The sequence below is a fragment of the Trichechus manatus genome, unplaced genomic scaffold (genome assembly GCF_000243295.1).
Source record: "Trichechus manatus latirostris isolate Lorelei unplaced genomic scaffold, TriManLat1.0 scaffold00009, whole genome shotgun sequence".
In the NCBI taxonomy this organism is placed as follows: Eukaryota; Metazoa; Chordata; class Mammalia; order Sirenia; family Trichechidae; genus Trichechus; species Trichechus manatus.
In genome coordinates, this window is record NW_004443945.1 from 23,703,764 (window position 1) to 23,725,039 (window position 21,276).

The 21,276-nt window shown below is 40.1% G+C and overlaps 1 protein-coding gene across 8 annotated transcripts in view; it reads right to left on the bottom strand.

Annotated features, from left to right (window-relative positions):
* DPY19L4 (dpy-19 like 4) overlaps positions 1 to 21,276 on the bottom strand; it is a 64,132-nt gene that overhangs the window by 10,104 nt on the left and 32,752 nt on the right. For all 8 annotated transcript variants that reach the window (XM_023726070.1, XM_023726069.1, XM_023726067.1 and 5 more), the window contains 6 exons: positions 16,139 to 16,297; positions 14,296 to 14,415; positions 13,398 to 13,518; positions 4,944 to 5,000; positions 4,185 to 4,267; positions 2,127 to 2,259 (listed from right to left, as the gene is read on the bottom strand). In XM_023726070.1, coding sequence (XP_023581838.1) covers positions 2,127 to 2,259; positions 4,185 to 4,267; positions 4,944 to 5,000; positions 13,398 to 13,518; positions 14,296 to 14,415; positions 16,139 to 16,297 — 673 coding nt within the window. The remainder of the gene's footprint in view (positions 1 to 2,126; positions 2,260 to 4,184; positions 4,268 to 4,943; positions 5,001 to 13,397; positions 13,519 to 14,295; positions 14,416 to 16,138; positions 16,298 to 21,276) is intronic.

A 21,276-nucleotide genomic window follows, 5' to 3' on the forward strand; every position in this document is an offset into this window, starting at 1 on the left:
TTGACTGCTGCTTCCATGGGTGTTGATTGTGGATCCAAGTAAAATGAAATCCTTGACAACTTCAATCTTTTCTCCATTTATTATGATGCTGCTTATTGGTCCAGTTGTGAGGATTTTTGTTGTATGTTGAGAAGTAATCCATACAGAAGGCTGTGGTCTTTGATCTTCATCAGTAAGTGCTTCAAGTACTCTTCACTTTCAGCAAGCCAAGGTTGTGTCATCTGCATAACGCAGGTTATTACTGAGTCTTCCACCAATCCTGATGCCCCATTCTTCATATAGTCCAGCTTCTCAGATTATTTGCTCAGCATACAGACTGAATACGTATGGTGAAAGGATGCAACCCTGACGCACACCTTTCCTGACTTTAAACCACGCAGTATCCCCTTGTTCTGTTTGAACAACTGCCTCTTGATCCATGTACAGATTCCTCATAAGCACAATTAAGTGTTCCAGAATTCCCATTCTCTGCAATGTTATCCATAATTTATTATGATCCACACAATCAAATGCCTTAGCATAGTCGACAAAACACAGGTAAACATCTTTCTGGTATTCTCTGCTTTCAGCCAGGATCCATCTGCTATCAGCAAAGAGATCCCTCGTTCCACATCTTCTGAATCTGGCCTGAATTTCTGGCAGTTCCCTGTCGATATACTGCTGCAGCTGCTTTTGAATGATCTTCAGCAAAATTTTACTTGCATGTAATATTAATGCTATTGTTCGATAATTGCCGCGTTCAGTTGGATCACCCTTCTTGAGAATAGGCATAAATATAGATCTCTTCCTGTTGGTTGGCCAGGTAGCCGTCTTCCAAATTTCTCTGCATAGATGAGTGAGCACTCCCAGCGCTGCGTCCGTTTGCTGAAACATCTCAACTGGTATTCCATCAATTCCTGGAGCCCTGTTTTTCACCAATGCCTTCAGTGCAGCTTGGACTTCTTCGTTCAGTACCATCAGTTCCTGATCATATGCTACCTCCTGAAATGACTGAATGTTTACCAATTCTTCTTGGTATAATGACTTTGTGTATTCCTTCCATGTTCTTTTGATGCTTCCTGTGTCGTTTAATATTTTCCCCATAGAATCCTTCACTATTGCAACTTGAGGCTTGAATGTTTTCTTCAGTTCTTTCAACTTGAGAAAAACCAAGCATGTTCTTCCCTTTTGGTTTTTTATCTCCAGCTCTTTGCACATGTCATTTTAATACTTTACTTTGTCTTCTTGAGCCACCCTTTGAAATCTTCTGGAATACTACTCAGCCATAAAGCGAAATGAAGTACTGATGCATGCCACAACATGAATGAACCTTGAAAACATCATGCTGAGTGAAATAAGTCAGCTGCAAAAGGACAAATATTGTCTGATCTCACTTATATGAAATAAGCAAATATACAGAAACCAAAGATTATTAGTGGTTACCAAAGGTGGGAAGGGAGAGGGGAAAGGAGGAGTTCTTGCTTAGGGGCGCTGCGTTTATGTTAATGGTGACAGAATAATTTGGAAAAGGATAGTGAGAATGGTGGCACAACTTAAAAAATGTAATCAATGTCAATGAATTGTACGTGTAGAAACTGTTAAGTTGGCATATGTTTTCTATGTATATTTTTACCACACCATAAAAAAATGAATTAGATACTATTAATTAGCTATCATTCTAACACTACAGTGAGTTATTAGTAACAGCCTATACCTAAAAATAAGTGTTTTATAAGCAATAACAGGATTTTAATTTGAAAAGACAAAGTGTATCAAGACATTAGCCGATAATCTTCCTTAAAGAATTTGATTAAGAACAACAATAGTTTCAAGAAAATGTTTCTTTTTGTGAAATATTACACATCAGTTCCCTTGATACTTTGTGGAAAATTAAATGTTCTTCCTCCTAAAACACAGCAACACTTTTCATAAAACAAAGAACTTAGTATTTTAATTTTGGCTCTCTTCTTGGCTAAATGTATCATACAGCTTGCTAAAAACTAAAGCTAATTAATCCTTATCTTTTAAAATTATTTGGTTTTGCCTAGTTATCCCTGCAATCCACTAAAAACATATGCATCACTATAGAAGTATGGTAAATTACACTGTTGTTAAAAGATCCAAATGTAGAATTTGAAATGCCTTACATTTTCGTTTCTTTTGAGAAGATCATCATCATTGTAAAGAGGCAAGCTTGTCACCATCCATCCGGTGCATAATTTAATCGCACCCATTAACTGTGGACTCCCCGCAAACACAGCTGCAACTGGAGCTTGCCTTCTGCAAAGAACCATAAAGATTTACACACTGAAAAGACAAGTATACTATTAGATCAATGATTTATATTGACTCTGAAATACTAGGTAACTTACAGTGTATTGTACACTTAAGTTTCAGTGTGAGTTTTCATTCATTTATGAATTCATCCAAAAAAACTAAACATCTATGTGTCAGGCACTGTTTTGTTTTGAGTACTGGAGATATGGCAATCAAAAAAAAAAAAAAAGACAGCGTTCTTCCTCTCAAGAGGCAGCACAGGGAGACAATAAATAAACATGTATACATCAGGTGGTAATAATGCTACTAAAAAATAATGCAGGGTAAGGGGATAGAGAGTGACAGGAAGATATTATTTTAGATGGGATGGCTAGGTCGATGGTGATACTGTAAATTCTCAAATTCATCTTTTGCGAACATTAACTACACAACCCAACTGCTTCCAGATCCATCTATTCTCTGCTTCTTCTGTGTTTTCACCTAGATAACGCATGTAATACTTCTCCACTCTGAACCATGATCCAAAGTCCCAGATAGTTGCCACTTGTGATGCTAGGAAACCTACAAGAAGGTCCCAAAGGGCTGCTCTAATGCCTTCACTTATATACTATTCATTCCCTTTATTCAGCATTTAGTGTCCACCTACTACACACTAGGCATAGTGCCAGGCAATGGAAATAGAGATGACAGCATATAACCACTGTCCTTAATAAACAACAAGTATGGTGAGAAAACAGACACGAAACAGAGTTAATTACTCCGTAGTAAGGATAAACGTCCAATGTATGACAGTTCAGGCCTTTGCTATGTCTTTAAAAATATTATTGTGGTATATCACATACACAGACATAATGTCTTCTTTTGTTAATGACATCAGGCTGTGTATTCAGTGCTCCACGATGGTAAATACAATGCTGAAATGTCAAGACCTTATAGTGTCCACATTCACAAAAAGAATTAATGGGTATTATTTAAGAGTGATATAATGAAAATGATTTTTGAGGGTATATCAGGCACCAGGATCACTTTTTATGCTAATTTCTTGATTTGGGGTTTCTTGGATTAAGTAACGGTAATTTTAAACCCAAAACTCATGTGAATTCAGCTCCATTGCTACAAATTCAGAGAAGAGGTCTTTTGTTTGTCCAAGAGGTAAGGCCAAAAGAGACATATTTCTTATCATCTTTCTCTACCACTTGGTAGATGCTTTGCTAGTCCATCCTTTTCCTGATAGTGTACCCCTTGTAGGCCCCTGAGTTATGTTTGGAGCCCTGGTGGTGAGTGGTTAAGCATTCAGCTCCTAAAAAGGTCTGCAGCTTGAACCCACCAGCCACTCTGCAGGAAAAAGATGTGGCAGTCTACTCTTGTAAAGATTCATAGCTTTGGAAACCCCATGGGGCAGTTCTAATCTGTCCTATATGGTTGCTATGGGTCAAAATCGACTGGATGGCAATGGTTTGTATGTGTGTGTTGGGGGAATTGTCTCAATTGCAACTCCCTGCTTCCATAGGCCCAAGACCACAATAAAGCCCAAACTCCTTGCTTACCAAGATTAGCAAGCCATCCCCCAACCACCTACAATTTAGGGCAAAGGAAGCATCTTCTTGACTATCTAAATAAAAGAATATTTGTTCTTTTCTAAGCATTTGAAGGTGGGTGGGTTTTCAGGCTATCTAGTCTGCCATATTGCCAAAAATGGAAGACTAAAATCCTGAATTTATCAATGCACCATAAATATCAGTTTAATTAGAAAATTAGAAATACAAAGTTCCATGAAAAACTAGACACTCCTAAAAAAACAGAACAAAATTCCTGAGTTTTAAGATAAGAATTTGGAAAAGAATTTATTATTTCCCGTGAATCTATTAGATAGCGTATAATGATTAATTAATAGCTTAACAGATAGTTTTGGGCAGTTCAATTCTTACTTTATCCAGGTCATAAGTTCCACTGTATCTGGGTCATAGAATTCCTGTAGTTCCGATAATTCTGTCATTAATTTTGGAAAAAACTAAAATGCAAAACAAAATCCCCAAAAGATGTGTATAAGTAACTAGAAAGTTTAAAACTGTTCACAGTATTTCAAAAGACTAAGATTAACTTAAGGTAAACGGTATTACAATGTTGTTTTTATAGAAAAAAATATCACGAATCTCACTGCTTTCTTTCAGTGACCTGCTCATTCTTCTCAATCCAAATAATCTTATAGTAAATTAGCTGCCTAGATTCAATAAATATCTTTGTCATTACCAAACAACTAATCATTAGTTTTATCTTTCATGCACACACACACTAAAAAATAAATAAATAAAAATGTCAAGGTCAAAGGATTTGCAAGCTTATTGGCAATTAGTTTCATGTTATAATAAGCCGAAGTATTTATATCATTTTATTGATATTAAAATTTTGGAGATGCCAAAATATTTTTTAATACTAAGATCTATCTGTTTAGCAATTTCTTTTACCAATTACAAATTGAATTACTGAGAGCACTAAGTATTACTAAGAATATTAGTATATTAGTAATACTATATTAATATACTACTATCTAATACTATAATAACATTAGTAATACTGTATTTTGTTAGAAGAGTGTCTAAATACAAGTCTCCTCCCCACACATATAAATTTATCACTCTCTTGGAAATAAAGTACAGTTCAATAATGTAGAAAACTGATTTTCTTACCTCCTTCCATAAGCTAAAACCTATTATAGTAGGCACAGCCATGCTCAGAATAAGAGCCTAAAATATTAAAGCAAAAAGAGTTATGGAGAAATACATTTCAGAATGCACCTTTGAGGTACTACACAATGACTTTATGGCCAATCACAAATAAAACAACTCACATATCCTTATAATTATGATCATTTCAGTCAGAGATATCAAAAAGTCAGCATGGAATCTAATTCCTGGAGTAAGATGGGTATAAGATCAATGAGTTTCAAACATATTAAGCTGCAGATAAAGTGAGACATACATATTTGCCTATGAATTTAAGGCAGAACATAAAAAAGGCAATATTCATAATAATATTTCAAATAGGGAATTAATATTTGACGTTTTATTGGAATTTAAATTATGAGGCACTTACAAAGTATACTGAACTGCTATCTAAAAAGCTAATAACAAAACAATGAATTAATACAGAAAAACAGCTAACATATATCAATATGGAAACCCTGGTGGCATAGCAGTTAAGTGCTACAGCTGCTAACCAAAAGGTAGACAGTTTGAATCCACCAGGTGCTCCTTGGAAACCCAATGGGGCAGTTCTACTCTGTCCTATAGGGTCACTGTGAGTCAGAACTGACTCGACAGCAATGGGTTTGGTTTGGTTTTTTAATATATCAATATACTAATATGTTAAAGTAAAGTAAGAATGTATGACTTCTTGGAAAAGACTGGCAAAATTCAACATGACTATTGTTAATTCATCATATTCCTGCCAAAACCATTCTTCTTCCTATCATCCCCATACATTTAGTGACCCTGAGATTCACAAAGGCATACAAACCAGAAACCAAGGAGTCATCCACAATTTATTCCTCTTCCTCATTCCTCCATATTTAATCAAGCACCAAGTAATACTTACTATTTTTCTAACTTTCATTTATATATTTTTTAACTCCAGTATAGCATAAAACCAAAAATAATCAAACCTGTTGCCATTGAGTCGATTCCGACTCATAGCGACCCTATAGGACAGAGTAGAACTGCCCTGTAGCGTTTCCAAGAAGCAGCTGGTGAATTTGAACTGCTGACCTTTTGGTTAGCAGCCGAACGCTTAACCACAGCGCCAGCAGTGCTCGCCAGTATGCCACAATATTAATCAAATGGGCTTTTGATTCAAAATACCAGGATGTGAATCATGGTTTCCATATTTATAAGCTGTAAGTGATCTCTAAAAAACAAAAACCAAACCTGTTGTTGTCGAGTAAATTCCGACTCGTGACCCTATAGGACAGAGCAGAACTGCCCCACAGTGTTTCCAAGGGGCGGATGGTGGATTTGAACTGCCATAGCTCTTAACCACTGCGCCATCAGGGCTCATAAGTGATCTCAGGTAAGTTATTTAACCATTTTAAGCCTCAGTTTGTCTATAAAATGGAGATGATAAAACCTAGCTAACAGGGTCTTTGTAAGCATTGAACCTGACACTCAACAAATTGAAACTTTCATTACTTTCATCCACCATGGCCTATATATAGGGGCAGTAGCCTCCTTCTTGGCTCTAGTTTGTTACCCTCAGGCCTATCCTTCACAGAACTGTGGAAGTAATCTAACAGAAAATGTAAGTCTGACGTTCTCACTCCTCTACATAAAAATCTTCAAGGACTTCCACTGCCTTTAGAAGGCCAAGTTCCATGGCATGACATTCAAAGGCCTCCATGACCTGACCACCCTCTACTTCTCCAGTTTCATTTCTTAACCACCCCTGCCTCAAACCTGATTTGCCAACGAAACTAAACATACTATGCTTTTTTCTTTTTTAGTCCTTTTGATTAGATCATGCTCTTTGCTTACCTCTGTATTTATTCCTTCTACCATGAAAACCACCCCTCCCTTCAAATCTTAGATTGGAAAGTCTTCTCTGAATCTCTAAAAAACTGAATGAAGTAGTCCTCCTGTGTGTTCCAATAGCACCTTATGAATACTTCTTTTTGTTTTATGCCTAGGAGTCTATAATCTACTTGATAAAATTAACTGTTGTGATGGTTAAGATTATGTGACAACTTGGCTAGGCCATGATTCTCAGTGTTTGCATATGATCACTCACATGATTGAATATGCCATGAGTAGACAATCAGTGAAAACGGAGTTTCCCTGGGGGTGTGGCCTGCATCTGAATATAAGCAGACATTCTGGCTTTTTGCTCACTCTGGATTCTGCGGCTGCCTCCTGGTCATCTGGCCTCCGGTTCTTGGGACTTGAGCTATTAGCTTATCTGCCGATCCTGGGATTCGTCAATCTTCACAGCCTGTGAGCGAAGTCATGCTTTCCATCCTGTCGATCTTGGGTTTGCCAGCCCCTGTGGCTATGTGAATCAGGAGAAGCCTCTATCCGAATCCACAAACTTGGGACATTTCAGCCTCTACAATTGCATAAGCTATTTCTTTGATATAAATCTCTCTATATATTTATACACTTTACTGGTTTTACTTCTCTAGAGAACCCAGCCACTGAGAGTGGTTCTAGAGAAACAAAATTGTAAGGATGAGTTTTTTACATTGATTCTCAAGCCTGGTTAGTTTTAAAGATGTTGATGACTCTGCTTACAGCATTAAAGAGGGTACTGCTAATCCATGGGGTAAGGTGGCGATACAAATACGCAAAATATCACCACCAGTAGATCAGGGATTGATGAAAGGCAAGGCTCAGGGTGAACACATGTGTGATATCTTTATACAGTTGTGTCAGAATGAGAAATATAAGGAAGCTGGTTGGTTGGTCCTACTTTCGCTAGACAAACTGACAAAAGAAAGAGATGTGCTCAGGGCTTCAGAGCCAAAGCTCAAGGACCGCACAAACGACCTCAAGGCTTCCACTTGTGCTGTGAAAGCAAGCCTTATTTCTTGGAGTAACAGAGCTGAAATTGCCGAAAACCAAACCCAGAGTCTTACTGTAAGAGTGGCTGAATTACAATGCCAGCTCAACTGCCAACCTCGAGAGGTGTCTGAAGTTAAAGTAACAGCATTGATTGGGAAGAAATGGGATCCTGAAACTTGGGATGGAGACATACAGGTAGATAATTAGGAAGCTGGGAACACTGAGCCCCTGAATTCCACTGAATCACTCCTGCCAGCAGAACCACTCCCATCTGAACAGATTACTTCACGTCTGTCTGCTAAACCACCCTGCCCAGCAAAACCATTAGCCCCTCCACCACCATTTAATGATATCAGCCCTAGCCCAGTTGCCTCTAAAGAGCTCTTGCTTGAGTCATTGCCTGGGGCATCGCCTGAGGCAGATGCTTTACAAGACAATGCTGAATGTTCTCAAAACAATTCCACACTACCCATTCTGGCTGCTAGACCTATAACCAGACTTAAGTCCCAGAGAGCCCTAAAAGGTGAAGTACAAAGTGTGACCCAGGAGGAGATACACTACACTCCAAAAGAACTGCCTGACTTTTCTAATATGTACAGAGACCTGGGGAATATATATGGGAATGGCTATTAAGGGTGTGGGATAATGGTGCAAGGAACATAAAGATGGATTAGTCTGAGTTTATTGATATGGGTCCACTAAGCACAGATTGTTCATTCAATGTTTCAGCTGGAGAAGTTAGGAAAAGATCTAATAGTTTATTTAGTTGGGTTGCTAAAGCATAGATTATGATGTGGCCTAAACTAAATCAAGTTCAAGTACCAGACCTGCCTTGGTATACTGTAGAAGAGGTTATCCAAAGGCTTAGGGAAATTGGCATGCTAGAGTGGATTTATCAGGTTAGACCCACAGAACCACACATGGAATGCCCAGAGGACACACCTTTTACCACAACTATGAGGAACACATTTGTGAAGGGGAGGCCAGGTCCCTTTAAGGAAGGACTCCAATACACTGCCAAAAATCTTTACTGTTAATCTTTCTCCCAGCCTTCCCCAAAGGGATCTACAGCCTTTTACAAGAGTGACTGTTCACTGGGAAAAAGGAAATAATCAGACTTTTTGGGGATTACTGGATACTGGCTCTGAATGGACACTAATTCCAGGAGACCCAAAACGTCACTGTGGCCCACCAGTCAGAGTGGGGGCATATGGAAGTCAGGTTATTAATGAAGTCTTGGCTCATGTCCGTCTCACAGTAGGTCCAGTGGGTCCCCGAGCCCATCTTGTAGTGATTTCCTCAATTCAAGAATGCACAATTGGGGCAGATATACTCAGCAACTGGTGGAACCCCCACATTAGATCCCTGACAAACAGAGTAAGGGCTTTTACGGTAGGAAAAGCCAAGTGGAAGCCATTAGAACTGCCCTACCTAGGAAAATAGTAAACCAAAAGCAATACTGCATTCCTGGACAGACTGCACAGACTACTGCCACCATCAAGGACTTGAAGGATGCAGGGGTGGTGATTCCCACCACATCCCCATTCAACTCGCCTATCTGGCTGGCCTGTGCAAACAACAGATGGATCTTGGAGAATGACAGTAGATTATCAAAAACAACGAGGTGGTGACTCCAATTGCAGCTGCTGTTCCAGACGTAGTTTCATTGCTTCAGCAAAAAATACATCTCCTGGTACCTGGTATGCAACTATTGATCTGGCTAATGCCTTTTACTCCATACCTGTTTCCAAGGACTACCAGAAGCAGTTTGCCTTCAGCTGGCAAGACCAGCAATACACCTTCACTTGCCTACCTCAGTGCTACATCAACTCTCCAGCCCCATGTCATAATTTAGTCTGCAGGGACCTTGATCACCTTTCCCTTCCACAAAATGTCACATTGGTCCATTACATTGATGACATTATGCTGATTGGACCTACTAAGGAAGAAGTGTCAATGACTATGGATTTATTGTAAAATATTTGCGTGCTAGAGGGTGGGAAACTAATCCCACAAAAATTCAGGCACCTTCCACCTCAGTGAAATTTCTAGTGGTCCAGTGGTGTGGGGCACATTGAGACATTCCTTCTCAAGTGAAGGATAAGTGATTGCATCTGGCTGCTCCCACAACTAGAAAGGAGGCACAACAACTAGTGGGCCTCTTTGGATTTTTGAGGCAATATATTCCTCCTTTGGGTATGCTACTCCAGCCTATTTATCAAGTGACTCAAAAAGCTGCTAGTTTTGAGTAGGGCCCAGAACAAGAGAAGGCTCTGCAACCGGTTCAGGCTGCTGTGCAAGCTGCTCTGTCACTTGGGTTATATGATCCGGCTGATCCAATGGTGCTTGAAGTGTCAGGGGCAGATAGAGATGCTGTTTGGAGTCTTTGGCAGGCTCCTATTGGTGAATCACAGTGCAGACCCTTAGGATTTTGGAGCAAAGCTCTACCATCCTTTGCAGATAACTACTCTCCTTTTGAGAAACAACTTTTGGCTTGTTACTGGGCCTTAGCAGAGACTGAACACGTAGCCATAGGACACCGAGTCACCATGCGGCCTGAGCTGCCCATCATGAACTGGGTGTTGTCTGACCCACAGAGTCATAAAGTTGGACGTGCACAGCAGCACTCCATCATTAAATGGAAGTGGTATATACGAGACCAGGCCTGAGCAGGACCTGAAGGCACAAGTAAGTTGCAAGAGGAAGTGGCCCAAGTGCCCATGGTCTCCACCTCCTGTCACATTACCTTCCATCTCCCAGTCTGTACCTATGGCCTCATGGGGAGTTCCTCATGATCAGTTGACTGAAGAAGAGAAAACTCATGCCTGGTTCACAGATGGTTCTGTGCAATACGCAGGCACCACTCGAAAGCGGATAGCGGCAGTACTACAGCCCCTTCCGGAGACCTCCCTGAAGGACAGTGGTGAAGGGAAATCGTCTCAGTGGGCAGAACTTCAAGCAGTGCACCTGGTTGCTCTCTTGCCTTAGAAGGAGAAATGACCAGATGTGTGATTATATGGTGATTCATGGGCTGTGGCCAATGGTTTGGCTGGATGGTCAGGGACTTGGAAAGAACATGATTGGAAAATATAGAGACAAGGATTTATGGGGAAGAGGTATGTGGATAGACCTCTCTGAATGGGCCAAAGAAGTGAAGATATTTGCGTCCCATATGAATGCTCACCAAAGGGTGACCTCAGCAGAGGAGAATTTTAACAATCAAGTGGATAGGATGCTGCGTTCTGTGGAAACCAGTCATCCTCTTTCCCCAGCTACTCCCATCATTGCTCAATGGGCTCATGAACAAAGTGGTCATGGTGGCAGGGATGGAGGTTATGCATGGGCCCAGCAACATGGACTTCCACTCACCAAGGCTGACTTGGCTACAGCCACTGCTGAGTGCTCAATCTGCCAGTAGCAGAGACCGACACTGAGTCCCTGATATGGCACCATTCCTTGAGATGATCAGCCAGCAACCTGGCGGCAAGTGGATTACACTGGACCACTTCCTTCATGGAAAGGGCAGCGTTTTGTCCTTACTGGAATAGACACTTACTCTGGATATGGATTTGCCTTCCCTGCGTGCAATGCTTCTGCCAAAACTACCATCTGTGGACTTACAGAATGCCTTATCCACCGTCATGGTATCCCACACGGCATTGCCTCGGATCAAGAGACTTACTTCACAGCAAATGATAATATGGCAGTGGGCCCATGCTCATAGAATTCACTGGTCTGACCATGTTCCCCGTCATCCTCAAGCAGCTGGCTTGACTGAATGATGGAATGGCCTTCTAAAGACGATTACAGTACCAGCTAGGTGGCAATACCTTGCAGGGTTGGGGCACTGTTCTCCAGGACCCTGTATATGCTCTAAACCAGCATCCAATATATGGTACTGTTTCTCCCATAGCCAGGATTCATGGGTCCGGGAATCAAGGGGTGGAAATGGGAGTGGTACCACTCACTATTACACCTAGTGACCCACTTGCAAGATTTTTGCTTCCTGTCCCCGTGACCTTATGCTCTGCAGGCCTAGAGGTCTTAGTTCCGAAGGGAGGAATGCTCCCACCTGGAGACACATCACTGATTCCACTGAACTGGAAGTTAAGAATGCCACCTGGCCACTTTGGGCTCCTTATGCCTCTGGATCAACAGGCAAAGAAGGGAGTTACCATACTGGCTGATGTGATTGATCCTGATTACCAAGAGGAAATCAGATTAATACTACATAATGGAGGTAAAGAAGAGTATGTTTGGAATGCAGGAGATTCCTTAGGGTGTCTCTTAGTACTACCATGCCCTGTGATTAAAGTCGATGGAAAACTACAGCAACCTAATTCCGACATGACTACTGATGACCCAGACCCTTCAGGAATGAAGTTTTGGGTCACCCCACCAGGCAAAGAACCATGACCAATCGAGGTGCTTGCTGAGGACAAAGGGAATACAGAATGGGTGGTGAAGAAGGTAGTTCTAAATACCGGTTATAGCCACGTGACCAGTTACAGAAATGGGGACTGTAATTGTTATCAGTATTTCTGCTTTGTATGTGTGCATCAAATATTTTTGTTTCCTTCACTTATAAAATATAAGATATAAATGGGGCTAGTGTGTTTTTGATTGTACGCGTGTTAGTTGTATCATGTTAGGTGCACGTATGACTTTCTAATTGTCTTTATTCAGAGATTATGTATGATTTAAGAAGATGTACACATGTGCCAAGTTGACAAGGGGTGGACTGTGATGGTTAAGATTGTGTGTCAACTTGGCTGGGCCATGATTCTCTGTGTTTTAATGTGATCACTCCCATGATTGAATACACTGTGAGTAGCCAATCAGATGAAAGGGAGTCTCCTTGGGGGTGTGGCCTGCATCTGAATATAAGCAGACATTCTGGTTTTTTGCTTGCTCTGGATTCTGCAGCTGCCTCCTGCTCATCTGGCCTCCGGTTCTTGGGACTTGAGCTATTAGCTTATCTGCCGATCCTGGGATTCGTCAATCTTCACAGCCTGTGAGCGAAGTCCTGCTTTCCATCCTGCCGATCTTGGGTTCGCCAGCCCCTGGCTACATGAATCAGGAGAAGCCTCTATCCTAATCCATGGACTTGGGACATTTCAGCCTCTACAACTGCATGAGCTGTTTCTTTGCTATAAATCTCTCTATATATATATTTATACGCTTTACTGGTTTTGCTTCTCTAGAGAACACAGCCTAAGACAACCACGTTTTATTTATCTTTGCATTCCAAGCACCTAGTTGGCGAAGTGCAGATGTTCCATTCACATGGAAAACATACCACAGTTCTAAACAAAACCAAGAAAGACATAAAAAGTAACTCTTGATGGCCTTTCACATTACTGACTTTAATTTTTACGTTTTATTTTTTAATTTATCTGCAATGAAAAACACTACTTCTATAATCAGAAATTATAAAAAATGATTTTCAAAGGGTCTCTTTCTACCTGTAAGTCATAACGTGATATATTCATGATATTTTAATTGCATTCAATGTTGTTTCCACTTATTAGCATTTGATTTAATGTAACTGGAAGAGAAACAAGTACTTAACACAAAATAATAATGACTCACCAACAGTATTGGATGTACAGTTCTCAATCGAAGCCATTTGAAAAGGGTCATCCAAAGTTCAGGAGAACATACACCAAATGCTGCTAACATGCACACATAAGGAGTCCATAGGTATTTTAAGCTAGAAAAAAACAAAAGGAGTCACAGATGACATCCCTATGACTATTATTATCAGATTATCTCTTTTCTGAATTCTCTCCTACTACTCATAAAAATACTAAAATGTCAAGGGAGAAATGAAAAAGCTTAGCCTCTAATTTTCAGCAACAGATTGTTATTTGGTTCTTACATAATCAAGAAGACGTGGATTACTAAATAAAGATGAAATATAAGCATTAATATTGATGAGGGTGCAATAAAATTATACTCATGGAAAGACTATAAACTGTTACAGCTTTTTCAGAAAGCAATTTGGCAGAACTTACAAGAATTTAAAATATCCTATGGTAGGCAATCCCATTGCTAGTAATCTAAAACAAACAAACAAAAAAAACCCATTGCTGCCGAGTTGATTCTTAATTATAGCGATCCTATAGCCTAAAGAAGTATTAGCATAAGCGTATAAAGATATATATACAAGGGTTTTAACTGTAGCATGTTGTTTTAATAGCAAAAAATTAAAAACAACCTAACCAAAACCAAACCACACCCACTGCATCGAGTCGATTTAGACTCATAGTGACCGTACAGGACAAAGCAGAACTACTCCACTGGGTTTCCATGGCTGTAAATCTTTACCAAAGCAGACTGCCATATCTTTCCCCCACACAGCGGCTATTCGGTTCAAACTGCTGACCTTTTGGTTGGCAGCCAAGCACTTAACCACTGCACCACCAGGGCTCCTTTTTAGAAAGGATAGTTCTTTGTAAAAATAAACAGATCAAATAAAGTAACTTACCCTTCTATAACCATTGCAAGAGAACCCAATAAAATAGTGTGAATTACATGATAAATTATTTCTGGCCTTCCTCCAATTTGTCCATCTTCGAGAGTAACAGTTTCTTTCACTGACTTGCCACTACAGAAACGAAATGAAAAATCAAAGATACATTGTTTATCATCTTTGAAGGCCATATCTAAAATTTTAATTTCTTCATGGAAGAAACAAAGACGGTTCTTGTTATGGATTAAATTGTGTATCCCAAAAATGTGTTGTAAATCCTAATCCCTATACCTGTAGTTGAAGCCCTAGTGGTGCAGTGGTTAAGAGCTTGGCTGCCAACCAAAACGCTGGCAATTCAGATCCACCAGCTGCTCTTTGGAAACCCTGTGGATCAGTTCTACTCTGTCCTATACGGTCACTATGAGTCATAATCGATTTGACGCCAATGGGTTTGGATTTGGTTTTTATACTTGCAGTTATAATCCCATCTGGAAATGAGTTTCCTCTGTTATGCTGATGAGGCAGTATTAGTGTATGGTATGTTTTAAGTTAATCTCTTTTGAGATATAAAAGAACAGATTAAGGAAGCAAGCAAGCAGAGACAAGGAAAGATACTGTATTTTTACACAAATAAGTTGTGGGTTCTACTTTTTTTGCCAACTGCCCCCATCCCAGTATTTTCCTTAGCATGCTATGCTAATTTTATTTTACAACAACATGTAAAAAAATTAGCGTAGTGCACTTATGAAAATACCTGGGGAGGAGGCAGGGCACAGTTGGCAAAAAAATGTAGAACATGTGTAAAAATATGGTAGATGCCATGCCACACAAAGATCACCAAGGAGCCAAGAAACAGATGCTAGAAAGAGACAAGGACCTTCCCCCAGAGTGGCCAGAGAGAGAAGAGCCTTCCCCTAGAGCTGGAGCCATGAATTCAGACTTCTAGCCTCCTGTGTGAAAATAAGTGTCTGTCTATTAAAGCCACCCACTTCTGTTATTTTTGTTATAGCAGCACTAGATAACACAATTCTTCAAATCTGAAAATATATTCTGCTACTCAAATACCTAACTTACGTATCTCCAAATCTTTGTAAATGGCCTTCAGAATTGGAAGACAATTGACTTTCTGAAGACTAATATGAAAGTTCAGGAAATATAATAAAGAAGTTTCCTTTTCTAAGATCTATTAGCACTCAACTAGTGACTGCTAAATCGATATGGTTAAATCATAATTTCAATAACTAAGTCCTCAAAATTAAGATATTATATACAACTTCCTTTCGAACATGATAAAAATACTTAAGAATAGTCAAACTTTACAACTTAAAAATCACCTGTACTACTAGTGTCATTTAAGTCAAATGGAAATTTTTCTTAAGTCAAAATTTGAGTAAATTAGTAAACCTGTCTGTAAAAGTTTAACTGATTATTTAAATATTACTCCTATATTAAGTTTGGACATTACATATTGAGATATATAAAACTAAATTTTATCTGATTTGTTGATGATGTTGTTAATTCAGACTCATGGCAGACCCATGTGTGCAGAATAGAACTGCTCCACAGGGTTTCAAGGCTGGAACCTTTCAGAAGCAGATTACCAGGCCTGTCTTCTGAGGCGCCTCTGGGTAGGTTCAAACCACTAATCTTTCCGCTAGCAGTCAAGTGTATAACCATCTGCGCTACTCAGGGACTCCTTTTACTTGGTTAACTTATAATGATATTTTACATATCAATGAAGAGAATGGAATTAGAAGCTTTGAAACACCCAAATATTAGAAGGATATTAAAAATAAGCATTTTTTATATTTTTGGAATGTATTATTTAGTAATGTGATTGATTCTCATAGGTACTTACTTAATTCTTCTAAAATTAACTTGCATCATAGAGAGAAAACAAACAATTAACACTAAAATATAGAAAGGTAATAAAGAAGACTGTGTCAACCGCAAAAAAAAATCTTGAGATGGTGCCTGCAGGGATTCTTGACAAAGGAGCCAATTCATTGTAAAATTCCTATACAAGACAAAAAACATGACATTACAATCACAGGTGTTTTAGACTAGTGAACATAAATAAAAGTACTTTGTATCTCAGTAAAAACTAAGACAAAATGAAATATATTTCTCTAAATCCATTTGCTGATAACAGCAAGGTCCTATCCTTTATAAATGAAGATATTATTAGTAATCCTCCTCAACAAAGCACATACTTTCACCAAAAGTGCCCTAATAAATGTAAAACTACTGCTTTTTCTTAGCAGGTAGTATAACCGTATCTAAAGACCAATATGGTTTTAAGAAAGACAACAAAAATTTTCAGGTGTCCAACTAATTGCCACTGTGGCTATTGAGCAGTTGAAAGGTAGCCAATCTGAACTGAGATGTGTGTTAAGTACAAAAGAACCAAAAAAACCCCGTTGCCACAGAGTCGATTCCGACTCATCGTGACCCTATAGGACAGAGCAGAACTGCCCCACAGGGTTTCCAAGGAGCACCTGGTGGATTCAAACTACCAACCTTTTGGTTAGCAGTCATAGCTCTTAACCACTACGCCAGCAGGGTTTCCAAGTACAAAATAGGTAACGGATTTCGAAGAAAAAAAAAAGAGTGAATAAAGGAATAAAACAAAACTAAGTAGTGAGGGGGTGAAATTTTAGGGGAGTTTCACTCTATACAATGAATGTTTTAGTAATAGTTGAAATTTTATTAAATAAAATTTACTTATTAAATTTTATTAAATACATTTATAATAAAAAAATTTTAAATTTTTTACAGATATAAAAGATATCTCACTTTATGTATGCTTTCCTGCATATTTTCTTAAAAAGAAAAATTTGGAAATAAATTCTTGTGAACTAAAGTTGGCTTTCTACTTCAATAAAAGTAACATTTAAAACAACATAGCAGTAACAGTAATACTAGTTGTGGAAGTGTTACGTGCCGTCAAGTTGAGTCCAACTCATAGTGAACCTATACGACAGAGTAGAACTGCCCCATAGTGTTTCCTAGGTGGTACTATTTACAGGAGTTGTAGCAGTAGTAGTAATAATAAACATTTACTAAGGCCTACAATTGGCAAGCACTATTGTAGGCTCTATGGAAAGAGACTAGCAAAGCAGTTCTGCCTTCAGGGAACTTTCAGCTTATAAGAAGCAAATGTTAAATAAACACATTAAATGTAGAAAGAAGTATTCATTCATTCATCAAACATTTATTGAGCACCTACTTCGTGTCACGCCTTGTTCTAAGCACTGGGGACACAAGGGTGCACAAGATAGACACAGTCCCTGCTTATAGGGAAACATCTGAGAGGCATATAACCCACCATGCAAAGGAGGCATTATTAATCCTATTGATCACATGCATCAGAAATGGTATGTGATTTACATAAGGTGACAAAGGGAGTTAATGGTTGAACTGGCAAGAGAATTAGGGTCTCTCTGATTCTTAAGCCCTAGTTCTGTCCACAAAATCATGCTCCCTTCCATTCATACACATATTTGTTTACTCATCCATACTAACCAACTCCATTGTCATCAAGTTGATTCCGACTCATAGCGACCTTACAGGACAGAGTAGAACTTCCCCACAGGGTTTCCAAGGCTGTAAATCTTAAAGAAATCAGACTGCCACATCTTTTTCCCATGGATTCAAACTGCCAGCCTTTTGGTTAGCAGCCAAGTGCTTAACCACTGAGACACCAGGGCTCCTTACCCATCCATACAATCGATTTTTACTGATTGTCTGCTGTGTGTCAACCTATGTATACATCTGAAAAAGACATAGTCCCTACTCTTATGTAGTATATGGTCTCTTAAAGGCACCTTTTATCTTAGTAGATACACATGCATGATTTACATTTCAGAATTCTCCAGTGTCTAAACATGCCAAAAACTTTGTTAACTGTGATACATCACAATATCGAAATTCCATGCACAGTATCTATAAGCACATGTAATCACAGCTAATAATAATAAGGTTCTAAGATATATGAACTAGATAAATGTATAGGTAAATATCTATCTTCTGACATGCAAGTAGGCTCTGTCAGTACATAATAAAATCATTAGTTCATTTTAGATTTTTTTAACCACTATATTTCACAACAAAAAGAAAAAGGCACAACATTTTTCTTAAATTGAAAAACAGCAGCTCCTGGTCCAACCTCCTATTACAACCCCAAGATGAGATTCTTTGCTATAAAATAAATACCTTCCCACCTGCTCCCCTTTTTAAACTGTAAGCGGATTGCTAATGTAGTGGTGTGGTGCAATGAATTACTTAATACGGCCCTTCTAGCCATAGCCTTTGTGACTCACACACAATGACTGACTGAGAATATGTAAATAAGGTATATGGAACCCTAATGAAGGGACTGGTCAGTTTAACCATCCCGCTAGGCTTGAAATGAGCCACCCCAGAGACGGGAAGGGAGGATTTCACCACCACCAAGAAAGAAGAGGCAGAAGTGGAGCACGACTTTTGGACCTGGGATCCCTGCACTGAGACGCTCCTGGAACAGGAGACTGAGAAACAGCTGTAACGCCAAAGACGGCAAGAAGCAGCGGCAGAAAAATGGAAGTAGCAGAGGTGGGAGACCAGTAGATGATGGTCAATGGGCTTTCTGGCCTGTGGAGCAAGAAAGCTGAGCACCTTCAGACAGGAGGCTTTCTGGTGGAGTAGGGTGCCTGTGGGCACTTGGTGGAGCTATGTTTGCTGACCCACACAGCTAGAGCTGAGCGTCTTCAGGGCTGAAGCTTACTGGCAGAGTAGGGTGCCTCGGGCATTTACAGGCAGAGCTAAAAGACCTTTGTAACACTAGTCCCAGCAGGGCACAGGCTAAGGGGCCTGAGAGACGTGCCTGTGGACACAGCTGAGAAGAGCCTGTCCTGATAGAAGAACTGTATCCTGACCGTTTCTGAACCTGAAGCGTAATCTGTTACTTCCCTAATAAACCCCGTAAACCTGAGTATGGTTTGTGAGTTGTGTGTGGCCATAGCAATGAATTATCGAACTCAGCAGAAAAAGAGTGCCGTGGGAAGGACGGCTGGTGCCAGAATTGGTAAAGACAGTGGAAAGAAGATGCATGTCTTCTGCCTCATAGGAATAAGCCTTGGGCTGTTGATCTTTATTCTCTTTCCCCCTTGTGAAGTTAGAGGAGGTCAGATGCCTATGCCACACCATTTTTACAAGTGGTTAAAATTTATCCACTTTAAATCTTTATCTATTCTGATCTTAGGGTGCATCATTGTTCCTTATTAAAGGAGAAAATAGCCTTCATAAACACTGTAACGCTATTAAGGTTTAAGTATATCTAACTTATAAAAAACTACATGAGATATTTTTTAAACTGAGAAAAAATATTAGTGGCATATCTCTTCCAGATATTATAATACCCTAAATTACTTCTTTCTAAATGGTATATAGTTAGGAAGGAGCCCTGGTGGTGCAAGAGTTAAGCACTTGGCTTCTAACCAAGAAAGACCTGGCATTTTGCTTCTATAAACATTACAGCCTAGAAAACCCTATGGGGCAATTCTACTCTGTCACATGGGGTTGCTATGAGTCAAAAATTGACTCAAGGGCATCTAACAACAATAAAAATATAGTTAGGTATATACTCCCTCCATCTGGTATTTTTATTCTTTATTTTTAAATCGTATAGAGTCTACTCTGTCCTATAGGGTTGTTATGAGTCAGAATCGACTCAACGGTATCATGGTTTGCATTATGTCCCCCAAAAAATGTGTGTAGCAGTTTGGCTAGGCCATGATTCCTGGTACTGTGTGATTTTCCTGTATGTTGTAAACCTGCCTCTATGATGTTAATGAGGGAGGATGGGTGGCAGTTGTGTTAGTAAACCAGGACCTGATCTACAAGACTGGATTGTGTGCTGAGGCAATCTCTTGAGATATAAAAGACAGAAGTGAGCAGTGAGACAGGGGGACCTCATACCATCAAGAAAGCAGGGCCGGGAGCAGAGCGCGTCCTTTGGACCGGGGTCCCTGCGCCGAGAAGCTCCTAGTTTGGGGAAACACTGAAGAGAAGGCCGACAGAGAGAGAAAGCCTTCCGCTGGAGCTGATTCCCTGAATTTGGACTTTTAGCCTATTTTGACTATGAGGAAATAAACTTCTCTTCATTAAAACCATCCACTTGTGGTATTTCTGTTATGGCAGCACTAGATGACTAAGACAGAATTTGGTACCGAGAGCGCGGTGCTGCTCTAACAGATACTTAAAATGTGGAAGCGGTTTTAAAACTGAATGGATAGACATGCAGCAGTGACAGAGGAACAGCAGCAACAGAGGACCTACAGCAGCAGAGAAGCGGTAGCGGCAGAGAACCAACAGCAGCAGAACCAGGAGACCAGTGCGAGATGGCACTGGAGCCAACCCACGGAGCAAGAGAGCTGAGTGCCTGTGTGCAGGAGGCTTCCTGGTGGAGTGGGGTGCCTCTGGGCACTTATCGGTGGATCTAGGCTTGCCGACCCATGGAACAAGAGAGCTGAGTGTCTGTGTGCACGAGGCTTTCTCGCGGAGTGGGGTGCCTCCAGGCACTTATACCGGTGGAGCTACAGAGCTTTGGAACACTTGCCCCAGTAGGGCAGATGCAGATGTGAGGCCCGAGGGTCGAGGGGCCATAAGAAGCAGAAGCTGAAGAGACAAGGGACACAAGAAGCCGAGTTGCTTGGGTCTCAAAAGGTATGGCCATGACCTCAGAGGTTTCAAAGGGTGGAGCTATGGCCTCTGGTGTTTCTAAGAGTAGAGTTGTCACTCCGATGGACTAGGAGAATGGTGCGCCTAAAGCCAAGGGAGAAGAGTTGCTGTCCCACTGGGCCTGGAAGGCGGAGCTGAAGCCCAGGGCTGAGGGGCCTCCACTCAAAATCCAGAAACTGTGGCCAATACCTAGAGTCTGGAGGGCAGGGCTATTGTGTAAATTGTTTCAGAGAACAGAAGATTATTTTCAAAGCCCTGAGGGCTAATGTAATGTGT